The sequence below is a fragment of the Pelodiscus sinensis genome, chromosome 32 (assembly GCF_052426305.1).
Source record: "Pelodiscus sinensis isolate ZL-2025 chromosome 32, ASM5242630v1, whole genome shotgun sequence".
NCBI classification, from domain to species: domain Eukaryota; kingdom Metazoa; phylum Chordata; order Testudines; family Trionychidae; genus Pelodiscus; species Pelodiscus sinensis.
Genome location: NC_143083.1, coordinates 1512949 through 1535877, shown reverse-complemented (window position 1 = coordinate 1535877; position 22929 = coordinate 1512949). Strand labels below are relative to the sequence as shown.

The 22929-nt window shown below is 45.6% G+C and overlaps 1 protein-coding gene across 17 annotated transcripts in view; it reads right to left on the bottom strand.

Moving 5' to 3' along the window:
* Positions 1-7379: 7379 nt before the first annotated feature.
* Positions 7380-22929, bottom strand: part of ZFR2 (zinc finger RNA binding protein 2) — a 119852-nt gene continuing 104302 nt past the window's right edge. For 9 of the 17 annotated variants that reach the window (XM_075903327.2, XM_075903332.2, XM_075903333.2 and 6 more), the window contains 4 exons: positions 18224-18319; positions 13315-13426; positions 12336-12433; positions 7380-10483 (listed from right to left, as the gene is read on the bottom strand). In XM_075903327.2, coding sequence (XP_075759442.2) covers positions 10313-10483; positions 12336-12433; positions 13315-13426; positions 18224-18319 — 477 coding nt within the window. In that variant the 3' untranslated portion in view covers positions 7380-10312. Of the gene's footprint in view, positions 12434-13314; positions 13427-18223; positions 18320-22929 lie in introns of all 17 variants that reach the window. The other 8 variants (XM_075903325.2, XR_012896744.2, XR_012896743.2 and 5 more) reach the window with 8 other exon arrangements.

Sequence of the window (22929 nt, the reverse complement as noted above, 5' to 3'; positions counted from 1 at the left end):
AATTCTGGGGGTGGGGATGGGGACCTGATCGGTTTCCCAAGCCTGACTGTGGAGTATGGCAAGGACACTCCTGGCAGCAGCATGGAGGACAGCGTGGTAACCATGGCAGAAGGCCAGCCAGAGAGCAGCAAGAGCCAAATTTTTGTTATGTTGGAGCCTATCCCCTCCTCTCAGGACAGCTCCCAGTTGAGCACCAATCCCACAGAGGGCACTTCTGGTGAGTTCACAATTTTTTTCTTACAAGCAGGTTACGGCAGTTGGGTGTGATGTGCGCTGTACTCAGGGCCTACACAGCGTGGGGAGGCCCGGAACAGCTTGTTTCCTTCGATGGTGCGGGAATCTTCCCTGCACATCTCCTTGAAGCTCTCACATAGGAACTCTTTGAACAAGGTTTCTGGGGAGGCCAACCTTATTCTGTCCTCCACGGTAGGACCCCTTCCCGTGCCAAGCTAGCGGGACGTGGTCTGGCATCACTGAACCACAAAGCATTGCAGCATAAGGCCCAATTTATGGCCAAATTCAGTCAATCAGCTCCCTATCCCTCTGTATGATTCAGAGAAGACTGATATTGTGCATGGCAACCTGGATGGAGAAGGGGAAGCTATTCGCTGCTGCCAGCATGTCTTCAGCTTCTGGCACTCCCTCACTTCCTCCCTCCCTCCCATCCTCCCAGTTGCATGCTGCCCGGCCAGCATGACCGGATCTCATCCCCTTTCCCTCTCCCACCGCAGGCTCCCGCAGGATAGGAAAGCAGCACTCCCTGAGAAGCCACGAGAGTCAGACACAGAGCGAGAAGCCACTCTGCCCTTCCAGCATGACCAGACTCCATCTTCCCTTCCCACCTGAAGGACCATGCACTGGGGCGGCCCCTTACCATGCCTAACCTTCCTTCAAACCCTGAGTCCAGATGCTCCCCAAGAACTGTTACTGCTGTACAGTGACCACTTTAAAACAAAACTCGCACAAAACACATCTCCATTCTCTTTACAGAGACCTTCACAGTGTTAGGTTTAACACAATGTATCTTCTGTGTTCTGTTAGTCTGCCCCAGGATTATCTTCTGTAATGTGTGCAGTTGTAACTTTTCGTTACAGAGGGAACAGCAGGCAGCTTCCTGCACACTCCCCTGGCTCCACTAGCTGTCCACGTGGCACAGATCTGCAGGCAAAAAAGGACAAGGAAAGCAAACGAAGTGGAGGAAGATGGTCTTGGAGAAGATGCAGGTGGAGAGGCAGGACAGGAAAGCATGGAGGGAACTGCAAGCGAGGCAATATGAAAAAAATCATTGGCTCCCTGACAGGGTGCCAAGAGAAGAATCCTCTCCCACCTCGAATCCCCTCTACCCCATGCAAAATAACTTTCCCTCCTCACCCAGTTCCATAGCCTCTACCCCCAGGAGTCCCAGGACACGGAGCAGGCAGCCTCAGAGTCAATCTCCAGGGCCTTGGGATGCAAAAGACAGTCCTTGCATTCCTGAGTCTCCCCGCTTCTCCCCCTTTTGGGTTCCCACCATGAGCTTCTTTTCTTTCCCTACTGTCTTTCCTAAATAAAAACACACGATCTCTGAAAAAGTCTCTTTATTGCTTGTACTACAGGGGTGGGGTGGGATTACAAGCAAACTGTGCATGAAGGTGTAACCTTTTTGAGACCAATGTGCATGTTTCTCAAAACTGGCCATTCATAAAAACTCCCTTTCAAAAGACTGCGCCATGTTCTCCTTGTCGCCGGGTGTCTGGTTGCACAACGTCTCTGGGTAGGCACTCTCCCTAAGCCCCTCCACCCTGACAGAGAACTTTCCCCCTTGCTGTTGCAAAGATTATGGTGCACACAACAGGCTGTCACCACAAAGGGAATGTTGCATTCGCTGTGGACTAACAGTCAGCAAACTCCTAAATCTTCCCTTTAAACGCCCCAAAGCACATTCAACTACCATTCTGCACTTGCTCAGCCTATAGTTGAAATGCTCCTTACTGTACTATGTACAGCTGCCTATGTACAGCTTCATGAAACATGAGAGCAAGGGTAAGCTGGGTCGCTAAGGATCATCATTGGCATTTCCACCTCTCCGATTCTGATTTTCCAGTCCAGGAAAAAAGTTCCACTGTGAATCTTTCCGAAGAGGCAGGAGTTCCTAAAGATGTGCACGTCACACACTTTCCTGACTATCCCATGCTGATGTCAGTGAAACAACCCTGGTGATCCACCAATGCACCAGCAGCACCATGGAGAAGTACCCTTTGTGGTTTACACACTCCTTGGCAAGGTGGTCAGGGGTCAAGATGGGGACGCGTGCTCCATCTATTGCCCCATCCACTGTGGCATCCACATTTCCTAGAGTCACTACCCTCTGTAGCAGAATGGTATTGATTGCGTTGGGTACTTGGATTACACCACCAGCCACTGTAGATTTCCACATTCCAAACTGCTTCCCAACTGACTTGTAGCTCTCTGGCATTGCAAGCTTCCATAGGACAGTTGCCGTGTGCGTCTCTACAGTCAGAGCGGGTCTCAATTGCCGTGTGCGTCTCTACAGTCAGAGCGGGTCTCAATTGCCGTGTGCGTCTCTACAGTCAGAGCGGGTCTCAATTGCCGTGTGCGTCTCTACAGTCAGAGCGGGTCTCAATTGCCGTGTGCGTCTCTACAGTCAGAGCGGGTCTCAATTGCCGTGTGCGTCTCTACAGTCAGAGCGGGACTCTGCGCTTCATGGTGGGGGAAAGCAGTTTGAAAAATTCCGTGAAAGTGGCCTTGTGCATTCAGAAGTTTTGCAGCCACTGCTGCCCATCCCATAGCTGCATCACAATGTGGTCCCCCCAGTTGCACAGACTCACAGCAACAGCATTCAAATGGGTCAACAGGATTGAATGCTGACTGTTGTTCCATTTCCATGTAAGAGCAGCGTAGCCAGACAGCCCCCCCCCATCTCATCCATCTTATTTGCCTCTCTGAAGTATACAGGGCAGAGAAAGAGCAGTAAAATCAGCATAGTCTATGCTGGCTCATCTGATCCTGAGAAGCTGAAAAAAACAGATATGTGGAGAGAGAGAGCGATTAAGGCAATCAGCATAGCCATTAAGCTTTGATCTGCTTTGATGCAAGATCAGGATATGCGAGTGTGCCCGGCTGGCAGCCATGTTGATACGAACACACACACAGTCCCTGGGAGAGGAATCCCCCACTGAGAAAAGAATGTCCAGTACTTCCAATTTAATCATCTCAATTCTCTCTTACAAGTGTAAATTAAGTTCACAACTCCCTTGTAAGAACTGGTCTCACAAAAGACAGACCAGCCCCATTTGGCATCACAGACAAGAAAGAGAAATACGTGACCCCATGAGTATAAAAGATGGGCCCAGCACACACTCACTTTGAGTGTCATTCTACCCTCTACCTGCTGGTCGGGTTAGGTGTTTGACCTCCCGAGGTTCTATGGGGACGCCCACCTCGTATTTTCGTCTTTCCTAGGAATTGAGGGACCGGCCGTGGCCTGACATGCTGGAGTCGAGAGGCACAGAAGGGGGTAAAAATTGTACCTGGATGTGGTCCTCTGTCTTAAGTGTACACATAGAAAGAGTAAGCTGTTACCTGGTACCATTATTTCTATTTTTCTATCTTTATCTTCTTTGTAACCATTTTTAAGATCTATATTTTGCTAGCAGTTAAGAAATAGAACAATAGCCATTGCAACCATATGATTTATAAGCTTCCTCAAATAAACCTGCAACTGTTTAAGTTTTAACCTGACTCCTTCAGTTGCTGTAACAGAACCAGGCACAATTTAAAAGAACTTCAGCCGGTCTTAAGGGACAGATATAGGGAGCCCTGACCGTCGGCTGACAAGCAGGTTAGATACACATCTATCAGGGATAGTCTAGACCCGTGGTCCCCAACGCGGTGCCCGCGGGCGCCATGGCGCCCGCCGGGGGATTTCTGGGCCCCCGCTGGAACATCTGGGTTGGCCCCGCCCCCGGCGCGCGGCACACGCATGGTGCCGGCTCCAGGCCCGGGACGCATGGGCGGCCCCTCCCCTGGGCGCGCGGCACATGTGCAGGGCTGGCCCGGGGCGCGTGGGCGACCCCAGCCCCGGCCCAGGGCACATGTGCGGTGCCGGCCTGGGGCGCGTGGCTTGTGGGCGGCCCCGGGCGCACGGCCCATGCGCGGTGCCGGTCCAGGGTGCGTTGCCGGCCCCTGCCCCAGGCGCGCGGCTCGTGCGTGGCCCCGCTCCCGGGCGCGCGGCTCGTGCGTGGCCCCGCCCCTGGTCTAGACGATACTGGATCCTGCCCTGAGGACAGGGGATTGGACTCAATGAAATCTCAAGGTCCCTTCCAGTTCTAATGTTCTATGATTCTCTGAATGCAAGGGCTTGCCTGTACAGTGTTACCATGGCACCTAGAGCTGGAGATTTCTCCACCTCATACTCTTCCTGGTGTGCTGTGCTTATGCTCTCAACATATTGCACCATTAGGCCCACCAAGGTAGACATCAATATCACAATGGTATGATGCAAAACGGGACCCATGATTGCACTAATATGGCATCTGCATGGGCAACCATTGATCTCAATCAAGGGGGGAGGGAGAAGACGAGTGCATTATGGGATGCTGACATGAACTCATAACCACCTGCTGCAAAGTTTTGGTCCCAGTGTACACTGGGAGCATAACCCAGAATGCAAAGCAGCACTGGAACTGTGAGGATAGCTACCCACAGTGCATCACTCTCAAAGTTGATGGCAGTTGCCCTAATGGGGACACGTTACTTCAAACTACTTTGAATTCTTCCCCGCAGTGGAGACGTGGACCTTTGACCTTTGACCAGAAATCCACCATAGTAGATTTGACCTCATCTCATGGTGTACACATGGCCTCAGTCTTCTTTTTTCCAAACTAAACAAATCGATTTCTTTCAATCTTCCCTCATAGGTCATGTTTTCTAGACCTTTAATCATTTTTGTTGCTCTTCTATGAACTTTCTCCAATTGGTCCACATCTTTCCTGAAAATGCGGTGCCCAAAATGGCACACAATACTCCAGTTGAGATCTAATCAGTGGAGAGTGGAGCAGGAGAATGACTTCTCGTGTCTTGCTCACAACACTCCGGTTAATGCAGCCCATAACGATGTTTGCTTTTTTTGAAAGTGTTACACACTGTTGACTCATATTTACCTTGTGGCCCTCTGTGAACCCCCTAGGTCCATATCCACAGTACTCCTTCCTTAGACAGTTGCCTCCCAGATTGGTATCGTCCACAAACTTTATAAGCATATTCTCTATGCCATTGCATTAAATCATTGGATATTGAGCAGATCCATTCCCAAAACTGATCCCTGCGGAACCCTACTTGTTATGCCCTTCCAGCATGATTGTGAACCAGTGATAACTACTTCCTGAGAATGGCTAGCCAAACAATTATGCACCCACCTTATAATAGCCCCCATCTAGGTTTATTTACCTAGTTTTTTGATAAGGTCATGCAAGACTGTATCCAATTATTTACTACAGTCTAGGCATACTGCATCAACCACTTCCCCCTTATCCAGAAGGCTTGTTAACCTATCAAAGTTATCAGAATGGTTTGTTCTTGACAAATCCATGCTGACTGTTACTTATCTTATTGTCTTCCAGATGTTTGCAGATGGATTCCTTAATTATTTGCTCTTTCCTAGCACAGATGACTGGTCTGTAGTTTCCTGGGTTGTCCTTATTTTCCTTTGTATAAATAGACAATATATTTTCCCCTTGCAGTCTTCTAGAATCTCTTTCATCTTCCATGCCTTTTCAAAGATGATAGCTAATAGCTTAGGCAGCTCCACAATCAGCTCCTTGAGTATTCTAGGATGCATTTCAGGAGGCCCTGGTGACCTGAAGACATCTAACTTATCAAAATAATTTTTAAATTTTTCTTTTCCTATTTTAACTTCTGAGCTTACCTCATTTGTGCTGGCATTCACTTTGTTAGGCTTCCAATCACCAACCTTCTTGATGAAAACCAAAACAAAGAAGTCATTAAGGATCTTTGCACTTTCCACATTTTCTGTTACTGTTTTCTACTCTACAGTCCTAAGCTTTTCTTGGTCTCTGTGAGAGGGTGTTTGCCCTGCACTGTCCCTTTAAAGGCAAAACCCCAGCCCTGAGCAAGGGCTGAGCGCGAAGTCCCAGTGGAGGCAGTTCTTGCTAATGTGGGCCCAGCCGCGGGCTATGTAAAGAAGGACTCCTGGAGGGAGAGGGAGAACTGACTGCTACTCTGGAGACAGAGCAGTAGAGAGTATGACTGCCAGGGAAGCAGGAGGCTTCCTGGAGGTAGAGCAGGGCTGGGGAGGCAGCCAGGTTAGGCAAAGGCAGCGGATCCACACTCCTTTGCCAGTGATGAGTGGACATTCCAGGTGCAGTTTGCCCGAGGCAGGGGCTAGATGAAGACTGGCAGTGGGTCACTGAGGCAAGGTGGGTACAAGGGAACTGGGTGCTCCCTGGGAAGAGAACAGAGTGCCCTGGGGAGGGGAGGATCGGATCCTGGAGTGCAAGCAGGAAAAACACCCACTCCTGGAAGGGGGCTCAGACCCTGGAATGGGCACTGCTGGAGGGCAGTATTCTGAAGAGGACGCCGAGGTCCATAAATGACACACGTGGCATGGACTAGAGAGGGCAGGGGAGACACCAGCTTGAGGGAGGCATCCAGCGAGTCAACAAGCTAATTCCCAGAGCAACCAGCTGGAGGCGCCATGATGGTGAGTCTGCCCTATGAGTCTTCCTCGTTTCTAATGTATTTGTAGAGCATTTTCTTGTTGCCCTTTATGTGTCTAGCTAGACTGAGCTTGTTTCGTGCCTGGGCCTTTCTAATAGTGTGTTATGTATTCACATTCACCCCTTGTATGTGACCTTGTTTCCTCTCTTTAGAGCTCCTTTTTGATTTTCAGATCATTCAAGATCTCTTGGTTAAGCCAGGGTGGTCTCTTGCCAGACTTTCTATCTTTTCTAGGAATAGTTTGCTCTTGTGCTCTTAATAAAGTCTATTTGAAAAAAATGTCAATAGTCTTCAATTGTTTTTCCTCTTGGACTTGCTTCCAGTGGGACTGTGACGGGGTATAGACACAGAAGACGCCTGGGGGGGCTTCCCAGAGTGCTGACAAGGTCACTGACACTCACCTTCCTGCTCTCTGGGGCTTCTTGCTACCCTGTCCTGCTGGGCCAGCTCTGCTGATCTCCCCCAGCCAAGGTACAGAGCTGAAATTACTCCCCGCCCCCCGAGAAGCAATACAGACACAAACTCTTCAGGTCCAAGGAAAAGTCAGTTTGGGGTCCAGCTTCCCAGGATACTACTCCCCAAATGGGATCAGAGCCCCAAATGCATTATTTAGGTAAGCCCCCTTTAATAAAAGGAGGATGTGCACATTGATTGCTCCCTCAGATAACAATTATTTACTCCGGGCTTGACAGTACATAAAAGTAATTTTATTAAGTACAAGCAGTAGGATTTAAGTGGTTATAAGTGAGAACAGGCAGAGCAAAGTAAATTACAAACGTAAACCAACAGAAAACGCTTATCTAATTCTGACACTAAAACCTTCTTACAAACTCACTCAAACTGTTCCTGTTCCAGCTAAGCCTTCAAACGAGGGACGTTCCCTTTTCCTGGGGTCTTTGATTCATTCCCTTGGGTGTGCCACTCCAGCCACACACAGACCCTGCTAACCTTCCCATTATTTTTATGCATACCCTTTTACATGGGGAAGTTACCTGGCCAGTCACTTGACTTCCTAAAACCAACTACTGCTAAGACTTAAAGGATAAAAGAGGGTGTTTACATATGATTCCCCAGACATGGAAGCGTCCCAGCATTGGAAACACTCCTGATGGTTTTCCAAAATCGTAAAGCATTCCAAAATCGTAAAGCATTCCATACTCCATATATGTAACTTTACACATAAGAATGATACATGCACAAAAATAAGATATATAGATACAGCAGATTATGACAGGAAAATCTATAGGTTACATGAGAGAATTTGTCCAAAACATCTTTGAGTTAGGCACATCTGTATCCACAAGTCAGTTTTTTAAAGCATAGGGGGTCCGTCACAGGGACTTTACCTACCAACTCCCGGAGTTTGTTAAAGTCTGCCTTCTTCAAATCCATTATCTTTATTTTGCTCTTCTCCCGCCTAACATTCCTTAGTGATTCATGAACACTTTCATTTCATGATCACTCTCACCCAACTTGCCTTCTTTCGGATTCTCAACCAGTTCCTCCCTATTTGTTGAAATTAAATCTAGAAGTAGCTTTCTCCACCTTCTGAAATAAAAAAAAGTTCTCCAATACATTCCAAGAACTTTTTGGATAATCTGTGCCCTGCTGTGGTTTTTTTCTCCCAACAGGCGTCTCGATAGTTGAAGTCCTATGAAGTCCATCACCACCATGTCCTGTGCCTTGGATGAATTTGTTAGTTGTTCTAAACAAACAAACAAACAAACAAAAAATCTCACCCATCTCTTCTTTCTGGTTAGGTGGTCTGCAGTATATCCATACCATGACATCACCCTTATTTTTTACACCCAGAGACTCTGAACAAGTCAATCTCCTATGTCTATCTTGACCTCAATCCAAGTGTATATACCGTAAGTATATAAGGTAAAATCTTTTTTTCCTTTTTCCTTTTCCTGAGCAAGCAGAATCCTTTTATACCAATATTCCAGTCAGGAGCCATGGAAGATGGATTGAGCAAAGGGGGAGGGGAGTGCAACTCTGAAAAGTTAGGTGATCACTTTGCTAGTGGAATTTACTGGTTAAACACTAGACGTTACATAGAAAAATGGAAGCGTAACTCCTTTATTTTTTTATTTTTAATTTTTCTTTTATTCCAGATAGCACTACAAAGACATTCAAATATTAAAGCCACACTACAGGCCATTCTTTAAACACAAATAAAATAAAATAACAAAATGAACTGTGTCATGTGACCCTAGAACACAACATTGTCAAAATAAAAGTTCTTTAAAAAAATCCCATTGGGCAATCAATTTGAGAAACCCTTCACATAGAAACAGGTTGATCCAATCAATTACTGGCTGCCCAATGCTGGCAATCAGCTTTCCCAGACGAGCTGCCTGACTGCACAAGTGCTGAGACCAACCTCCTCACCCCATTTCTATTAGTGCAGCTAGAACACCCTTCCTTTGCTCAGCATCAGTAGATTTTACAGGATGGTAGCCCAAGAAAGCAGAGCTATCAAAGCCTGACATTTTGTGAGAGGTACTGAGGAGAAACTTCTGGCTTTAAAAATAGACTAAATGTCAAACTGTGCAGATTTTTTTTAAAGCAGCTTTTCCCCCATGACAGTCCTGATCACCTCTCTTTAGAAGGCACTAATTGGTATGTAGAGAATATCTGTGATTAGTGATTACATTGTCAAGTAACAGTTAGCATCTGACCCTGTTCTTAGCACTTCTGCTTCAGACTGTTTAGAGTGTCACCTCTACTGGCACATATTTAATGCTTTCCTGGAAGAGAAAAAGCTATGCAAAGCTGCAAACCACAATATCAAACAGGAGAAATCCTTCTAGTTTTTCACCCCCTCTCTCTTTTTAGGTTTAGACAGCATGTTTTATAGCGGTGTTTTTAAGTACATTGTGTTCTGTATCATGGAGAATTGTAACCCAAGGGAATTAAACATTTCGGACACTCTCATTTCTACTGCCCACTGTCATTTACAGACAAGTTGGCTGCTTTGCCAAAAATGGCTTTGAGCGAGTAGCTTATGTAACTCTTTACAATGCAGCATTCGCTTCACTGCCCCAAAGGGGAAGCCCACAAAGTGCAAGGATCCTTCTTCTCCCAAAGTCTCAAACTTGTCAATTTCAAACAGACACTACAGATCCAGCTAGAAAATGACTCCAATTTCATGCTGGGAATGTAATATGAACAAGGAAGTGTTTGTAAAGATGCGAACCCAATAAGTTTGTGTTTTCCTTTACATATCATGGGACATATTTAAAGCTTAAGAGAAATACCAGAGTTTTTTTTAAATGCCTGCCTCAGCCTACCTATTTTGCTGTGGGAGGGTTTCTTCTGGAGTTCAGGGGAGGGCATGGGAAGGGAATGTAATAGAGGAAGAGGGACTATTGCCATAATCAACTTTACTTTTATGGAATGATTAAATTTTTGAAATGATTTAAGCACAATTTAGAACAAATCTACACCACGTTATTTCAAGGGGAAAAACATTAAAATTGCCAAATGTCGAAGACTAAACAGAAACTCATATTTATATATAAAAATTAAAGTCAGATGAACTTTATCTTAGTAAAGGCGACAACAGTGGTTAGGCATCACATTCCTCCTTTTTGTCCTTCTTCCTGTTGCCCTCGACTGGCTCACTGGTGTCTCGTCTTCTTTTTCTGTTGCGTACATTAAGTCTATTTTTAGGAGGTGGCAAAGGGTCCATTCCAAGTACTTTGTGTATCTGCCTGAAAGCTAGCATCCTTAAAGCATGCTAGAGGAGGAAGGAAAAGAAACATTAAGGACAGAAGAAACATTGACAAGATAGGTGTAGGCATGACATGGCTAGTACTACATAGCCTACAGTACCTTCTGTGTATAGCAGCCTTTAACCACCATCCTACAGGATGGAGTTTAAAGTTAATGATGACAAAACATTCTAAATATCAAGGACAGATATAAAAATATAAATACCTTATTGAAAAGCTGCTGAGAGTTCATAACTTCAATTCAAATCAGTGGAAGCTGAGCTAATCAATTCCTCTGAATAATCAGGCCTAAAAATGTTCGTCCTAATCCAAAATCTGAAGTCAATGAAAATCTTTACAATAGTTTCTAGATCTTAAAAAGATGTTCTCAAAGCCTAACTAAGACCTAAAAACTACTCTCCTTTGTTTAGTAAAAGAATCATTGTGAATTCCTAAATCAAGTATATGACTTCAGCCTGCTGCACTGGAGACATTAGACAAAAGCTAATAAACTAAAAGTATTTTTAATTTTTTCTACTATGTGCTGTCTGGCTTGCAAGAGGATTTTTTTAAATTTTAAAATTGCATTACATTATCTGCCAACATCCCAAGAATCTTTGACTGATATTAATGCCATTACTTTTATGTGGCCAGTAGAAACAGATTTTAGATGCAAAAAACAGAAAATGCAGCCCACAGCTTGCCTTTCCACATAAAATCTGATGAAATTGCCAGCTTTTATTGCTGGTTGATGTGAAGAAGAATTACCATGCAAATCATTAAGAAAGTTAATAATAGTTATACAGAAATATGGTTGTGCACATTTTAAAAAGTATTAAGAATACATGGATTTATATTTGATACTGTTACACTAAGCACCAAAGATAGCTAACAAGATTAGAGAACAAAAAATAATTTTTTCATTGCATTTATTTTGACAATTCTGTGTCACTAGTTTCACACAGGCAGTTTGCCCGTGTCTTTATGTATTTACCCCTTAATCCAGGGCTACTCAACACGTGTTTGTTTGCGGCCCACAGTGCAGTTTGGGTTTACGTGGGGCTCAACACACAGCTCACAGGTGGGATGCTTTGAACATGGCCTCCACTGGGAACTTGCTTCACAACGGTGAGGTGTTTCCCAAGCAAGCAGGGTAAGCAAGCAGACCGGCTAGCTGGAACAGACAGGTACGGGGTGTCGGCATTTCTAACCCCTGGAGAGGAGGTGCCAGGAGTGCCGGGGATTGTGGGAAGTGCTGGCTGCTTAGCCTTGCGGGCAGAGCCTGAGAGGTGCCGACTGGCTCACACTGGCCACGTTTGGTGCCGTGGCTTAAGGCTTAATCTTGGTATTCATGCCCATCAGTGTGAAACTATTTGCATACATATTTGAATGTATATGCAAGCACACTTAAGTTGCAGCCCTCGGCATGTGCTGAGAGTAGCATTGTGGCCCTGGCGCTTCCAAAGTTGAGTAGCTCTGCCCTACTCCCTCCAACCTACTCAGGAGAGAAAAGCTTTTTGAAAATAGAAAAATAAATGGACAGGGAGACTTGGGGATAAATGTAATACTGAAAGTGACTTACCTCTCTTTGAAGGCAACTTTATTTTTTCATGTCACATATTTTTCATATTGATGTATTTCTTTATTTTTAAAAAGTGTATAAATTAGATGAAGCTTTCATGGTCAGAGTTAACAACATGGCTTTTGGGATCACAAACACATACAATCGCAAACCAGAGATTGCCCCTTACCATGGGTTCTGTAGCTGGAAAAGACATAGTAACTTCAAATGCCAAAGTATACCAGATGCCTCACTTTGCAGAATGTTTTTATGGAAGTTTCCTTCTCAGTGCTATTAGAAATAACTATCTTATCTACCTGGGCACTGGCTGTAATATCCTCTCTTTCCTGACTGGTCATAGTCTCTAGAGCATCCATTTCATCTTTTTCGCAGGGATCCTGTAGCCCAGGTCCATCTGAAAGCAAGGGGAAGGAGGAGTCACAACACTAAAATACACTATGTTCGGGATTTTAGAAAAAGATGCTTAATAAAAATCACATTTACATAATTTCTTAATGTAGTGTTGGTTACAGTATTACTGACACTGCTTTTCACAAGTTATGCAATTTGGTTACTTTTTTTGCACTTCATTCAACTTCAACAAGGAAATCTGGCTATTCAATTTCCTTTCTGGATTCTTAGGGACTGGCACAGAATGCTTGGATTTTCACATTTCTATCAGAGGCAGCAAGAAAGGGGAGAGCAGGAGCCGGTGCTGGAGGGAGCTGTTTTAAAAACCGGTTCCCCCCAGCACTGTCTCTGCGGGGGGTAGGGGAGGCTGCTGCGAAACAGCCCCTGTCCGCAGGGGTCCCATTGGGGAGCTTGGCCCCCCTGTGGCCATGGACTGCTGCTGCCAAGCAGCTCCTGTTTGTGGTGGCCATGGCTGTCCGCCACGAACAGAGGCTGCTGGACTCAGTGTGAGCCGGGACCCAGAATTACTCAGTCTCAGTTCAAGCCAACTCCCCCACTGCAGAGTGGTCCTATCCACAAACTGCATCGACTATATGATTAGCTAGGTAACTGCCATTTAACATCCTTATTTTAAGTACTTCAAAATAAAAAATAATCAATTCCTTCCACCAATAAAAAAGGCACAACACATCTGCCATTTTCTGAAAGAAAAGCTACGAGAACCACTGAGTCCTCGGATCAGTAGTGGACAAAGTGTATTCCAACAGTCATACTTTCACACTTGTTCATGGGAAACCATAAAAAATGTAACGTGCCACAGAATGACAATACAGATGACACAGTCCATCTGTGGAGCAACATGAAAGATATTAGTTTAGAACTGACCCATCAAGAGTGTTCCTGTAGCTACACATTCAAGAACGCGGCGCATGGCATCTCCAGGACTTAAAGGAATCGTTGCACTATTTAAAGCCTTTTCTACTAGAAGTTCCATTGCCTGTAGGAAGGACACAATCAGGATTGAATTTTAAATGAGAGAATGAAGATAAAATACACCACAATTTTTTAAAAATAAAAGCAATGCTGTGTCCTGTTCCAAAAGAGGCTGGCAGCCTCTGCAGAAGGCAAAGACAACTATTTTCTTAGGGCCGTATTACTTTTTAGTTCCTTGAAACTAAATTTAAGATACTGCTAAGGTAGCCTTGTAAAACCATCACTATCATCTAAGCTCCTGCAAAAAAACAAGTTGTCTACTTGTGCTGTGAAAATAATAATAAAACCATTTTACTTGTCACCAAAAATTACTTACAAAAGAAAACGGCCAAATAGAATTATCCAAGGCTGAGCTTAAGAGCTCAGTTCAGAGTTGGCCACTAACTTATTTCTAGAAATTCTCTAACAAATTACGTGATGGAGTTCTGCATTTAGAGAAGGCGTCAGCAACCTTTTCAAACCAAAGAAGCAAACTACATCAAAATTCATAACAAGTGGTCAGCAAAGAGCCATGCTCTGCCCTCTCCCCTCCACAGGCTGCAGGACCACGTGCCCTGTGAATAAGAGCCTGAGGGGAGATGGGAGTGGTGCATCGTGCGCTGCCTGTTCTTGAAACAGGCTGCTTCCATTGGCCAGAACTGGCCGACGGGATTGTTGGAAGCAACCATAAAGCACCACTCTCTTCCACTGTGTGGAACACCAACGGCCCGGCAGCTGCTTTTCTGAGAGGTGTGCGGGGGTGGGGCAAGCAGTGGAGGGTGTTTGGGGGCTCCCTGCTGTGTCTGCAGCTGATTTGTTTTGCCCTGGTCTGTTGTACCCGCCAGCGCAGGCTCCCTGCTGTGGGGGGAAACAAGTGGGGGCTGGGCTTGAGCTTCAAAAGAGCCATATGCGGCTCCTTAGTGAGCCATATTTGGCTCACGAGCGATAGGTTGTCGACCCCTGATTTCGAGTCTTTACAGCAGTCTGGTCACTTTCTTAGGAAAATTAGGACTGACCAAAGAATATGGACCACTGTAGGCTCCATGGGATCATTTAGACTTGCTCTTGCATGGTTTCTTTGGTTATTTATTAGTTGACAATAGCCCTGCTATTTTTAAAAAAGTGCCAATAAATGTTCAAGTTTATCATCACTTCTTAATTACATTAGTTTGAAAAGCCAACCAGTGAAATTCATGTCACCTTTTATCCAGTGATTCTATTATGTTTATATGAGTCTAATCTACTATGAATTTGAGAGAGTTTGTCTGTGGATGAGCGAGTCTGTCTCTCTGCCTCCCTGTCCAACAACTCCTCCTAACAATAAGAGCTACGACCACCAAGTTCGGCATACAACTTCCTCTTATCAGAACTTAAAGCAAGGTAAGGGTTTGGCTGTGCATGGGGAGCTTCAACTCCCCCCACCCCCGACGTGTACAGGGAGGCATAAAACCATACAGAGAATAGAGAATCACCAGGCAGGTTGAAAGGGCTGGCTGGGGACACTCCCCCACAGCCGGGACTACCCCAGTCTCCAGCCTCCCACCCCCAGGTCCTTTATAGAAATGCTGGGGGGGCACGGGTCGGGGCTGAAGCTTCCACCCTCCATTGGTACGGGAGCATTGATGGCTGTTCCCCTTCATCAGGGAACAAGGGGAAAGGGCAGATTACTGCATTTCTCTTTGGCTGGGGAGTGCAGGGAGCAGATGAATCTGGACCCTCATCAACTGTGCCTCCTGGAGCTGCAGAAGCTAAGGAGAAGTGCTTCTCACCTGTCCCCAGGCTGCTGCAGTAGGAGAGGGTTGGGTTAGTCTTCTCTCCCCAGCACAGCCTGCATTCTGAACCCTTTGTCTCCAGTCTGCCCAACAGCAGTGATTTAAATGAAGAAAAACAAGGACCCAAGTAATGCTGGGTAAATAGTCCAGTACTATTATATTAGACGTCTTGTCCAATCATCAGTATTAGTTACACTGCACTAAAAGTTCCCAATCAAGATTAAGGTCCCCTTGTACTGGACATTGTATACACGCACAATAAGACAGTTCTGGGCACATCATATGTGAGTCTCCCAGCTGCAGTAAGAGCTGGAAGAGAAAGGATAGCAATGGGAAGAAAACAAATGTGCTTCTCTTTCAATAAGCCAATTCATCCCCTTATCACAGGTTAACTGAGCATGTGTGGAAAGAGGAAATGATTCGGGGAGTGGGGAAGGGAGCTGGGTGGGGAAAAACCTGAAGCAGGGGATCTGGCCCCCCAGAGCTCACTGGCAGCGGCAGGGGAAGCAGAGGTAGGCTCACTTTGCTCTCCTGGCAAGCCGCTCCGGGATAGGGGGTGAGATCGCCCCCATTCTCACCAGCGGGAACCAAAACGACATGGCCAGGGGAGCAAAGCAAACCAGGGCTACCTTGCTCTGCTTCCCTTGCTGCTGACAGCAATGTTCCCTCTAAGCTAGGCCTTGGCAAAATTTGGCCCGCAGGCCAAATGCACCCTGCCAAGCCACCAGATTCAGCCCACGGATGCTGCGGGGAGCCTCAGGCAGGCTCCCTGCTTGCCTGAATCCACCCGCACACTGCTCAGAAATGTGGCTGTAGGGCAGGTTTTTTTTTAAAAACTATGAGTCTGGAAGGGAGGGGGGTACGTCTACACTAGCCCCCTAGATCAATCTAGGGAGGCTAATGAGGGCGACCGGAATTGCAAATCAAGCCCGGGATTTAAATATCCCACACTTGATTTGCATGTTCCCAGCCGGTCGCCATTTTAGAAACTGACTAGCCCGAGGTAACTGCCCACGTCTACGCGCAGCAGTGAAAGGGGATTCTGGAATAAAGCCTTAAATCGAATTAGGTGGTATTCCTCTAGTCAATTTCTAAAATGGCGACCAGCCGGGAACATGCAAATCAATCATGGGATATTTAAATCTCGGGCTTGATTTGCAATTCCGGTTGCCCTCATTAGCCTCCCTAGATCCATCTAGGGGGCTAGTGTAGACATACCCGGGGGGAAGCTTTAGGAGCTGCTGCCATCCCCAGCATAATCCCAATAACAGGCAGCCATAAAGCACAAGGGGCTCCAGAGCACATGGCTGCACCCTATGCTGGGGGAGGGGGGAAAGAGGGGAAGAGAGGACAGGCAGGGAGGCTGATTCAGGAACTGCTGCTGGCCAGTAAGTCTTCTGACAGAGCCTACCTCTGGCACCCCAGTCCCTTCCTTCCCCAACCCTCTGCCCCCTGCTCCACATCCCCAAATCCTTTGCTCCCCTCCTGTACCCATATCCCCTTCCAGATCCAGCACTCCAATCTCCTGCCCCAGATCATAGTCCCCTCCTGCCCTAGCTCACAACCCAATTCCCTGCCCTAGCTCACAATCCAACCCCTTTAGCCCCAGTCCAAAACTGCCTCCCTTACCCCAAGCTCCCTTCTGTACCCAACCTCCATCCCAGACCCCGCACCTCCTCCATTAATATCATGGAAGTGTGCGGCCCTCGACCACGTACCAAATTCTTGGGAGTGGCACCCTATCAAAAATTATTGCCCTCCCCCGTTCTACGCTATGCAGCAACACAGCCCTGCAGCTGCTTAATCAGCCCTGACCAGCCAGGGGCTCAGGAGCTGCCTGACTGGGTGGGGCTGATTAGGGCTGTGCTGCTGCGCAGTTTAGAGGGAACCGTGGCTGCTGGTGAGTGCAGAGGGTAGGGGCAGATCCTTGCTGCCAGTGACACTAGCCCCACTACAGCCACACTAGTCCCCCTAGCCACCTTGGTTGGGGAAAGAGGTGGGGCAGGACAAAGGGTAGAGGGGGGGTTGTCCTGGCCCTTTCCCACACTGTGCAGGGGTAATCAAGTGGTTGGGTCTCTCCTCTGCCAACACATATTTAACCCTGTACATAGTGCCTACAGTCATGCCGGTGTGGCTGTTCACATTCTGAGGAAAGCAACCTCCTCTCACAGAGCTTTAGCTGAATCATACTGCTTAGGCAGCCTGCAGCCATGGGCTGAGGCACTGTATGTTATAGCCAGATAAGAAGTGGAAAATCTGAGATGACTGCACGTATGTGTTAATTATTTCTCAACTGTCATATTCTCCACCCCTGTAAAAGTATCTGGAATTGAATAACTACAAACATTTCAGAGGGGAAGCAGTGTTAGTCTGAATCTGCAAAAGCGATGAGGAGTCCTGTGGCACCTTATAGACTAACAGATTTATTGGAGCATAAGCTTTCGTGGGCAAAGACCCACTTTGTCGGATGTTTGCCCACGAAAGCTTATGCTCCAATAAATCTTTTAGTCTATAAGGTGCCACAGGACTCCTCGATGTTTTTACATAAATTTGTTTTGGTGAAGAAGCTATAGAGGATCGATTCCCAGTTGCTGAAAGCAGCTCTCTTGTTATGTACAGGGTCAAATATGTGTTGGCAGAGGAGAGACCCAGTCACATGATTACCCCCACACAGCATGGAAAAGGGCCAGGACAACCCCCTTCACTGGTTCCACCCTTTGCCCTGCCCCACCTCTTTCCCCAACCAAGGTGGCTGGGGGACTAGTGTGGCTGTAGTGGGGGCTAGTGTCACTGTCAGCAGGAATCTACCCTTACCCTTTGCACTCACCAGCAGCCAAGATTCTGGGAGAGTAAACGTAGACCATCTGAGGTGGGTAGATTTTGTCATTGGTGTCAACAGATTCAGCCCTATATATCCAATGTACTTGTGTGGTTAGCTTATCTTTTATTTCATTTCAAAGTCCCCAATAATCATCAGTGTTGCTACAAAAAAGCGTCTTGCATCATAGCAATCAGAGGAAGTGTGTCACAGAAAAGGCTTGTTTCCTTACCCAGTCTGGAAGTGCACCCCATGTTGGTACACGTTGGCAAAGATCTCGCAAAACCCTGATGATAATTACACAGGACTGCAGACAGTTAGCTCTAGCCTTTAGGGAAAGAAACAACACTTAAAATAAAATATCTAAGACAATAAACACTTACGTAATACAAGCAATAAAAAAACCTCATTAATAGTATCTTAAGAGTCTGATGTCAGTATTCTTCTTATGTGAATATTAAACCATTTAACTTCATATGGAGCAAAGTGTCCATTGTGTACTACTCCATGTAAGAAATACAATGAGGCACTGGCATTCCAAAAAATGCGGAGATACAACACAAAAACAAAGGGGATAAAAAACAAACCTATCTAGCCATTTTCAATCATTTAGTTAAAATGCTACATCACCTGCACTCAATATTCTGAGGACTCCCAAGGTAAGAAACATTAATTGTGGCATCAGTGCTAGAAAAAGGCATTAGACTGTCAGCTCTGAATATTCAAATCCTCTACTTATCCACAAAGCAGGTACAGAAGGATCACAATAGGGCAGGCTTCACTTTACCATGAGCCAATGGTTCACAAGAGAAAGACCAAATGGGCCTGTTGTATCTCAAGGATCTATTCAGCTCTTGATTTTCTTTTGGGGTTGCTGAAGAGTGCTAATTATCATGGAGATGGGAATGATAGACAGGGGAAGACTCTGCCTTCCCAAATAGCCTGATGTGAGGCCACCCATACTCCACCCCTAGAACCAGGATGGATAAAAATCAATGATTTAAAAAAAATTTAAAAAATCAGTTTTTAATTTAAATCACATTTTTTAGATAAAATGCTTTTTGAAGAAGATAGATCTAAAGAGTTTTAATTACGATCCATGATGAGATATCTTTGAGCTACAATGTAACAGGGACTGCAAATTCTAATTCTATAGTATGAGACAATATATTCATGTAATGTTTAAGAAAAGTTTGGTATGAGCTTGTGGATTAGGGATCCAATCTTATGGGGTTCCAGGCTAGGTTAATCTCTCTAGCTACCCAATGAGACAGTGCTCAATCTAGAAGATAACATCAGAGATGCTTAGTTTTGCACTTCTCAAACTGTGGATTTGTCTTTCCAGAGATAACATATTTATTAATCGCAAGTGTTTAAATTAATAATATATAGAGATGAAAAATAACCCTATTGTCCTGCTGAAAATTTGTGTACTCAGAGTCAATCCCTTACCTCTCTCTAAAAGTGCAAAGTTTCACAAAGTTTAATGATGCGGGAAGAATAGATCTGGACAAAGAGAAGTCTGGAGATAAATGCAAGAAGGGATAGGCAAGAGAAACAAAAGTGAATTTGCTTGAGCAGCATAATCCAGAAGTTGGCTGGTGTGATTGCAGAGTCATTGGCCATTATCTTTGAAAACTCGTGGTGATCGGGGGAGGTCCTGAACGACTGGAAAAAGGCAAATGTAGTGCCCATCTTTAAAAAAAAGGAAAGGCAAATCCAGGGAACTACAGACCAGTCAGCCTCACCTCAATCCCTGAAAAAATCATGAAAGGAAAGGGAGGAAAGTGATCAGGAATAGTCAACATGGACTCACTAAGGGCAAGTAATACCTGAGCAACCTGATTGCCTCCTATGACAAGGTAACTGGCTCTGTGGGTGTGGGGAAGGTAGTAGACATAATATAACTGGACTTTAGCAAGGCTTTTGATACGGACTCCAACAATATTCTTGCCTGCAAGTTAAGGAAGTATGGATTGGAAGGTGGATAGAAAGCGGACTATCTTGTCAAGCTCAATGGGTAGTGATCAACATCTCGATGTTTGGCTGGTGGTTGGTATCAAGCAGAGAGTCCCAAGGATTGTTACTGGGGACAGTTTTGTTCAACATCTTTATTACAGACTTGGATGAGGGGATGAATTGAACCCTCAGCAAGTTCGCAGATGACACTAAACTAGGGGGAGAGGTAGATACGCTGGAAGACAGGAATAGGGTCCAGAGTGACCTAGAGAGATTAGAGGACTGGACCACAAGAAATCTGATGAGGTTCAACAAGGACGAGTGTAGAGTCCTATACTTGGGACGGAAGAATCCCAAGAACTGTTACAGGCTGGGGATCAACTGGCTAGGTAGCAGTTCTACAGAAAAGGAGCTGGGGATTACAGTGGATGAGAAGCTGGATAGGAGTCAACAGTGTGTCCTTATAGCCAAGAAGGCTAATGGCATATTAGGGTGCATTAGGAGGAGCATTGCCAGCAGATCCAGAAAAGTTATTATTCCCCCTTTTTCGGCTCTGGTGAGGCCACATCTGGATAATTGTGTCCAATTCTGCCCCCCCCCCCCACAGAAAGGATGTGGACGCACTGGAGAGGGTCCAACAGGGGGTGACCAAAATGATTAGGTGGCTAGAGTGCATGACCTATGAGGAGAGACTGAGGGATTTGGGTTTGTTTAGTCTGCAGAAGAGAAGAGTGAGGGGGGATTTGATAGCAGCCTTCAGCTTCCTGAAGGGAGGTTCCAAAGAGGCTGGAGAAAGGCTGTTCACAGTAGTGACAGATGACAGAACAAGGAACAATGGTCTCAAGTTACAGTGGGGGAGGTCTAGGTTGGATATTAGGAAAAACTATTTCACTAGGAGAGTGGTGAAGCACTGGAATGGGTTACGTAGGGAGGTGGTGGAATGTCCATCCCTAGAGGTGTTTAAGTCTCGGCTTGACAAGCCCTGGCTGGGTTGATTCAGTTGGGATTGGTCCTGCCTTGGGCAGGGGGCTGGACTTGATACCTCCTGAGGTCTCTTCCAGCTCTATGATTCTATGACTCTGCCTAGGGAGGTGGTGGAATCTCCATCCCTAGAGGTTTTGATGTCCTGGCTTGATAAAGCCCGGGCTGAGATGACTGAGTCCTGCTTTGGGCAGGGGGTTGGATTTGATGATGTCCTAAGGTCTCTTGATTCTATGAATTCCTCCTCTCCACAGCACAATAACTTTAAAAGGAACATTTCTAGAGTATGGACGATCCTATTGATATTTTAATAAGCTTTTGGTGAAAATAAAACCTGTTCAAAGCAAAATATTTTATGGTTATGCTAGTAGACTAAAGAAGGTTGTAGATGTCAACTCCTGTAAGTAAATGGGTCTGACAGGATCCTTTTATATATCACCATCACCACCTGGCTTAATAACTCACTTTAGAGCCCTAAACATTTAAGTAAAATTGATGGTCATTTAAGCTTCATTGACCTTCCTTTGTCCTTTGAATGCAAAGGTGTTAAACATTCAACATGCAGTGGAAAGTTAGCACAATGAGTTAATATGTTGTAGGAAACCAATCAGTTCCATCTCTCATTTTACCTTTCCCAGATCTGGAGAAGACCTCTGTGTCAGCTTACAAGCTTGTCTCTCTCATCATCAACAGAAGTGGTACACTAAAATATAATTATCTCACCCACCATCTCTTTAGTTGTTTAGGTAATGTGTACAAAATCCACCACTGTATTTAACATGGGCAGCTGGTGAACGTGCCTTTGGGGGAGGCTATAGCCCTGGCCACTACCCTGTATTGGCAGGCCCCATCCCTTCTACCCTCCCACATCAAAACCTCTAGGGATGGAGATTCCACCAGCTCCCTCGGTAACTCATTTCAGTGCTTCAATACCCTCCCACTAGAATAGTTTCTCCTAATAGTCAATCTAGACCTTTCCCACTGCAACTTGAGACCACTACTCCTCATTCTGTCATTTGTTACCACTGAGAATAGCCTCTCTCCATCATCTTTGGAACCCCCCTTCAAGTAGCTGAAGGTTTCTACCTAGCCTACTCTTCTATAGACTAAATAAGCCCAAATCCCTCAGCCTCTCGTAAGTCATGTGCTCCAGCCCCTAATCGTTTTTGTTGCTCTCTGCTGGACTCTCTCCAATGCATCCTTTCTTTTAACAGGGGCCCAGAACTAGATGCAATATTCCAGATGTGGCCTCACCAGTGCCAAATACAGGGGAATAATCAATTATCTAGATCTGCTGGCAATGCTCCTCCTAATACAGCCCAATATATTGTTAGATTACAAGGGCACACTGTTGGCTCATATCCATCTTCTCATCCACTGGAATCCCCAGGTCCTTTTCTGCAGAACTGTTGCTTAGCCTATCAGTCCCCAGGCTGTAACAATGCTTGGGATTCTTGTGTCCCAAGTGCAGGACTCTGGACTTGTTCTTGTTGAACCTCATCAGATTTCTTTTGGCCCAATCCTCCAATTTGTCTAAGTCATTCTGGACTCTATCCCTACCTTCCAACATATCTACCTCTCCCCCTAGATTAATGTTGTCCATGAACTTGCTGAAGGTGCAATCCATCCCCTTATCCAAGTCATTAATAACAATACTAAACAAAATCAGCCCCAGAATTGACCCTGAGCGGACTCTGCTTGATACCGACTGCCAATCAGACACCAAGCTGTTGATCACTATCTATTGGGCCTGACAATCTAGTCAACTTTCTATCCATGTTATAGTATCCATTTATCCAATCCATACTTCTTTAACATGCTGGCAAGAAAAATATGGGAGACCATATCAAAAGCTTTGCTAAAGTCCAGGTATAACATGTCCACCATCTTCCCCATATACACTAGCGATGTAAGGGAATAGTTGACTAGTCGACTACCTGATAAGCCTATGCTTATTGGGTAATCAAGTTGATTGCTCACATTCTGCCCCCGTCACTG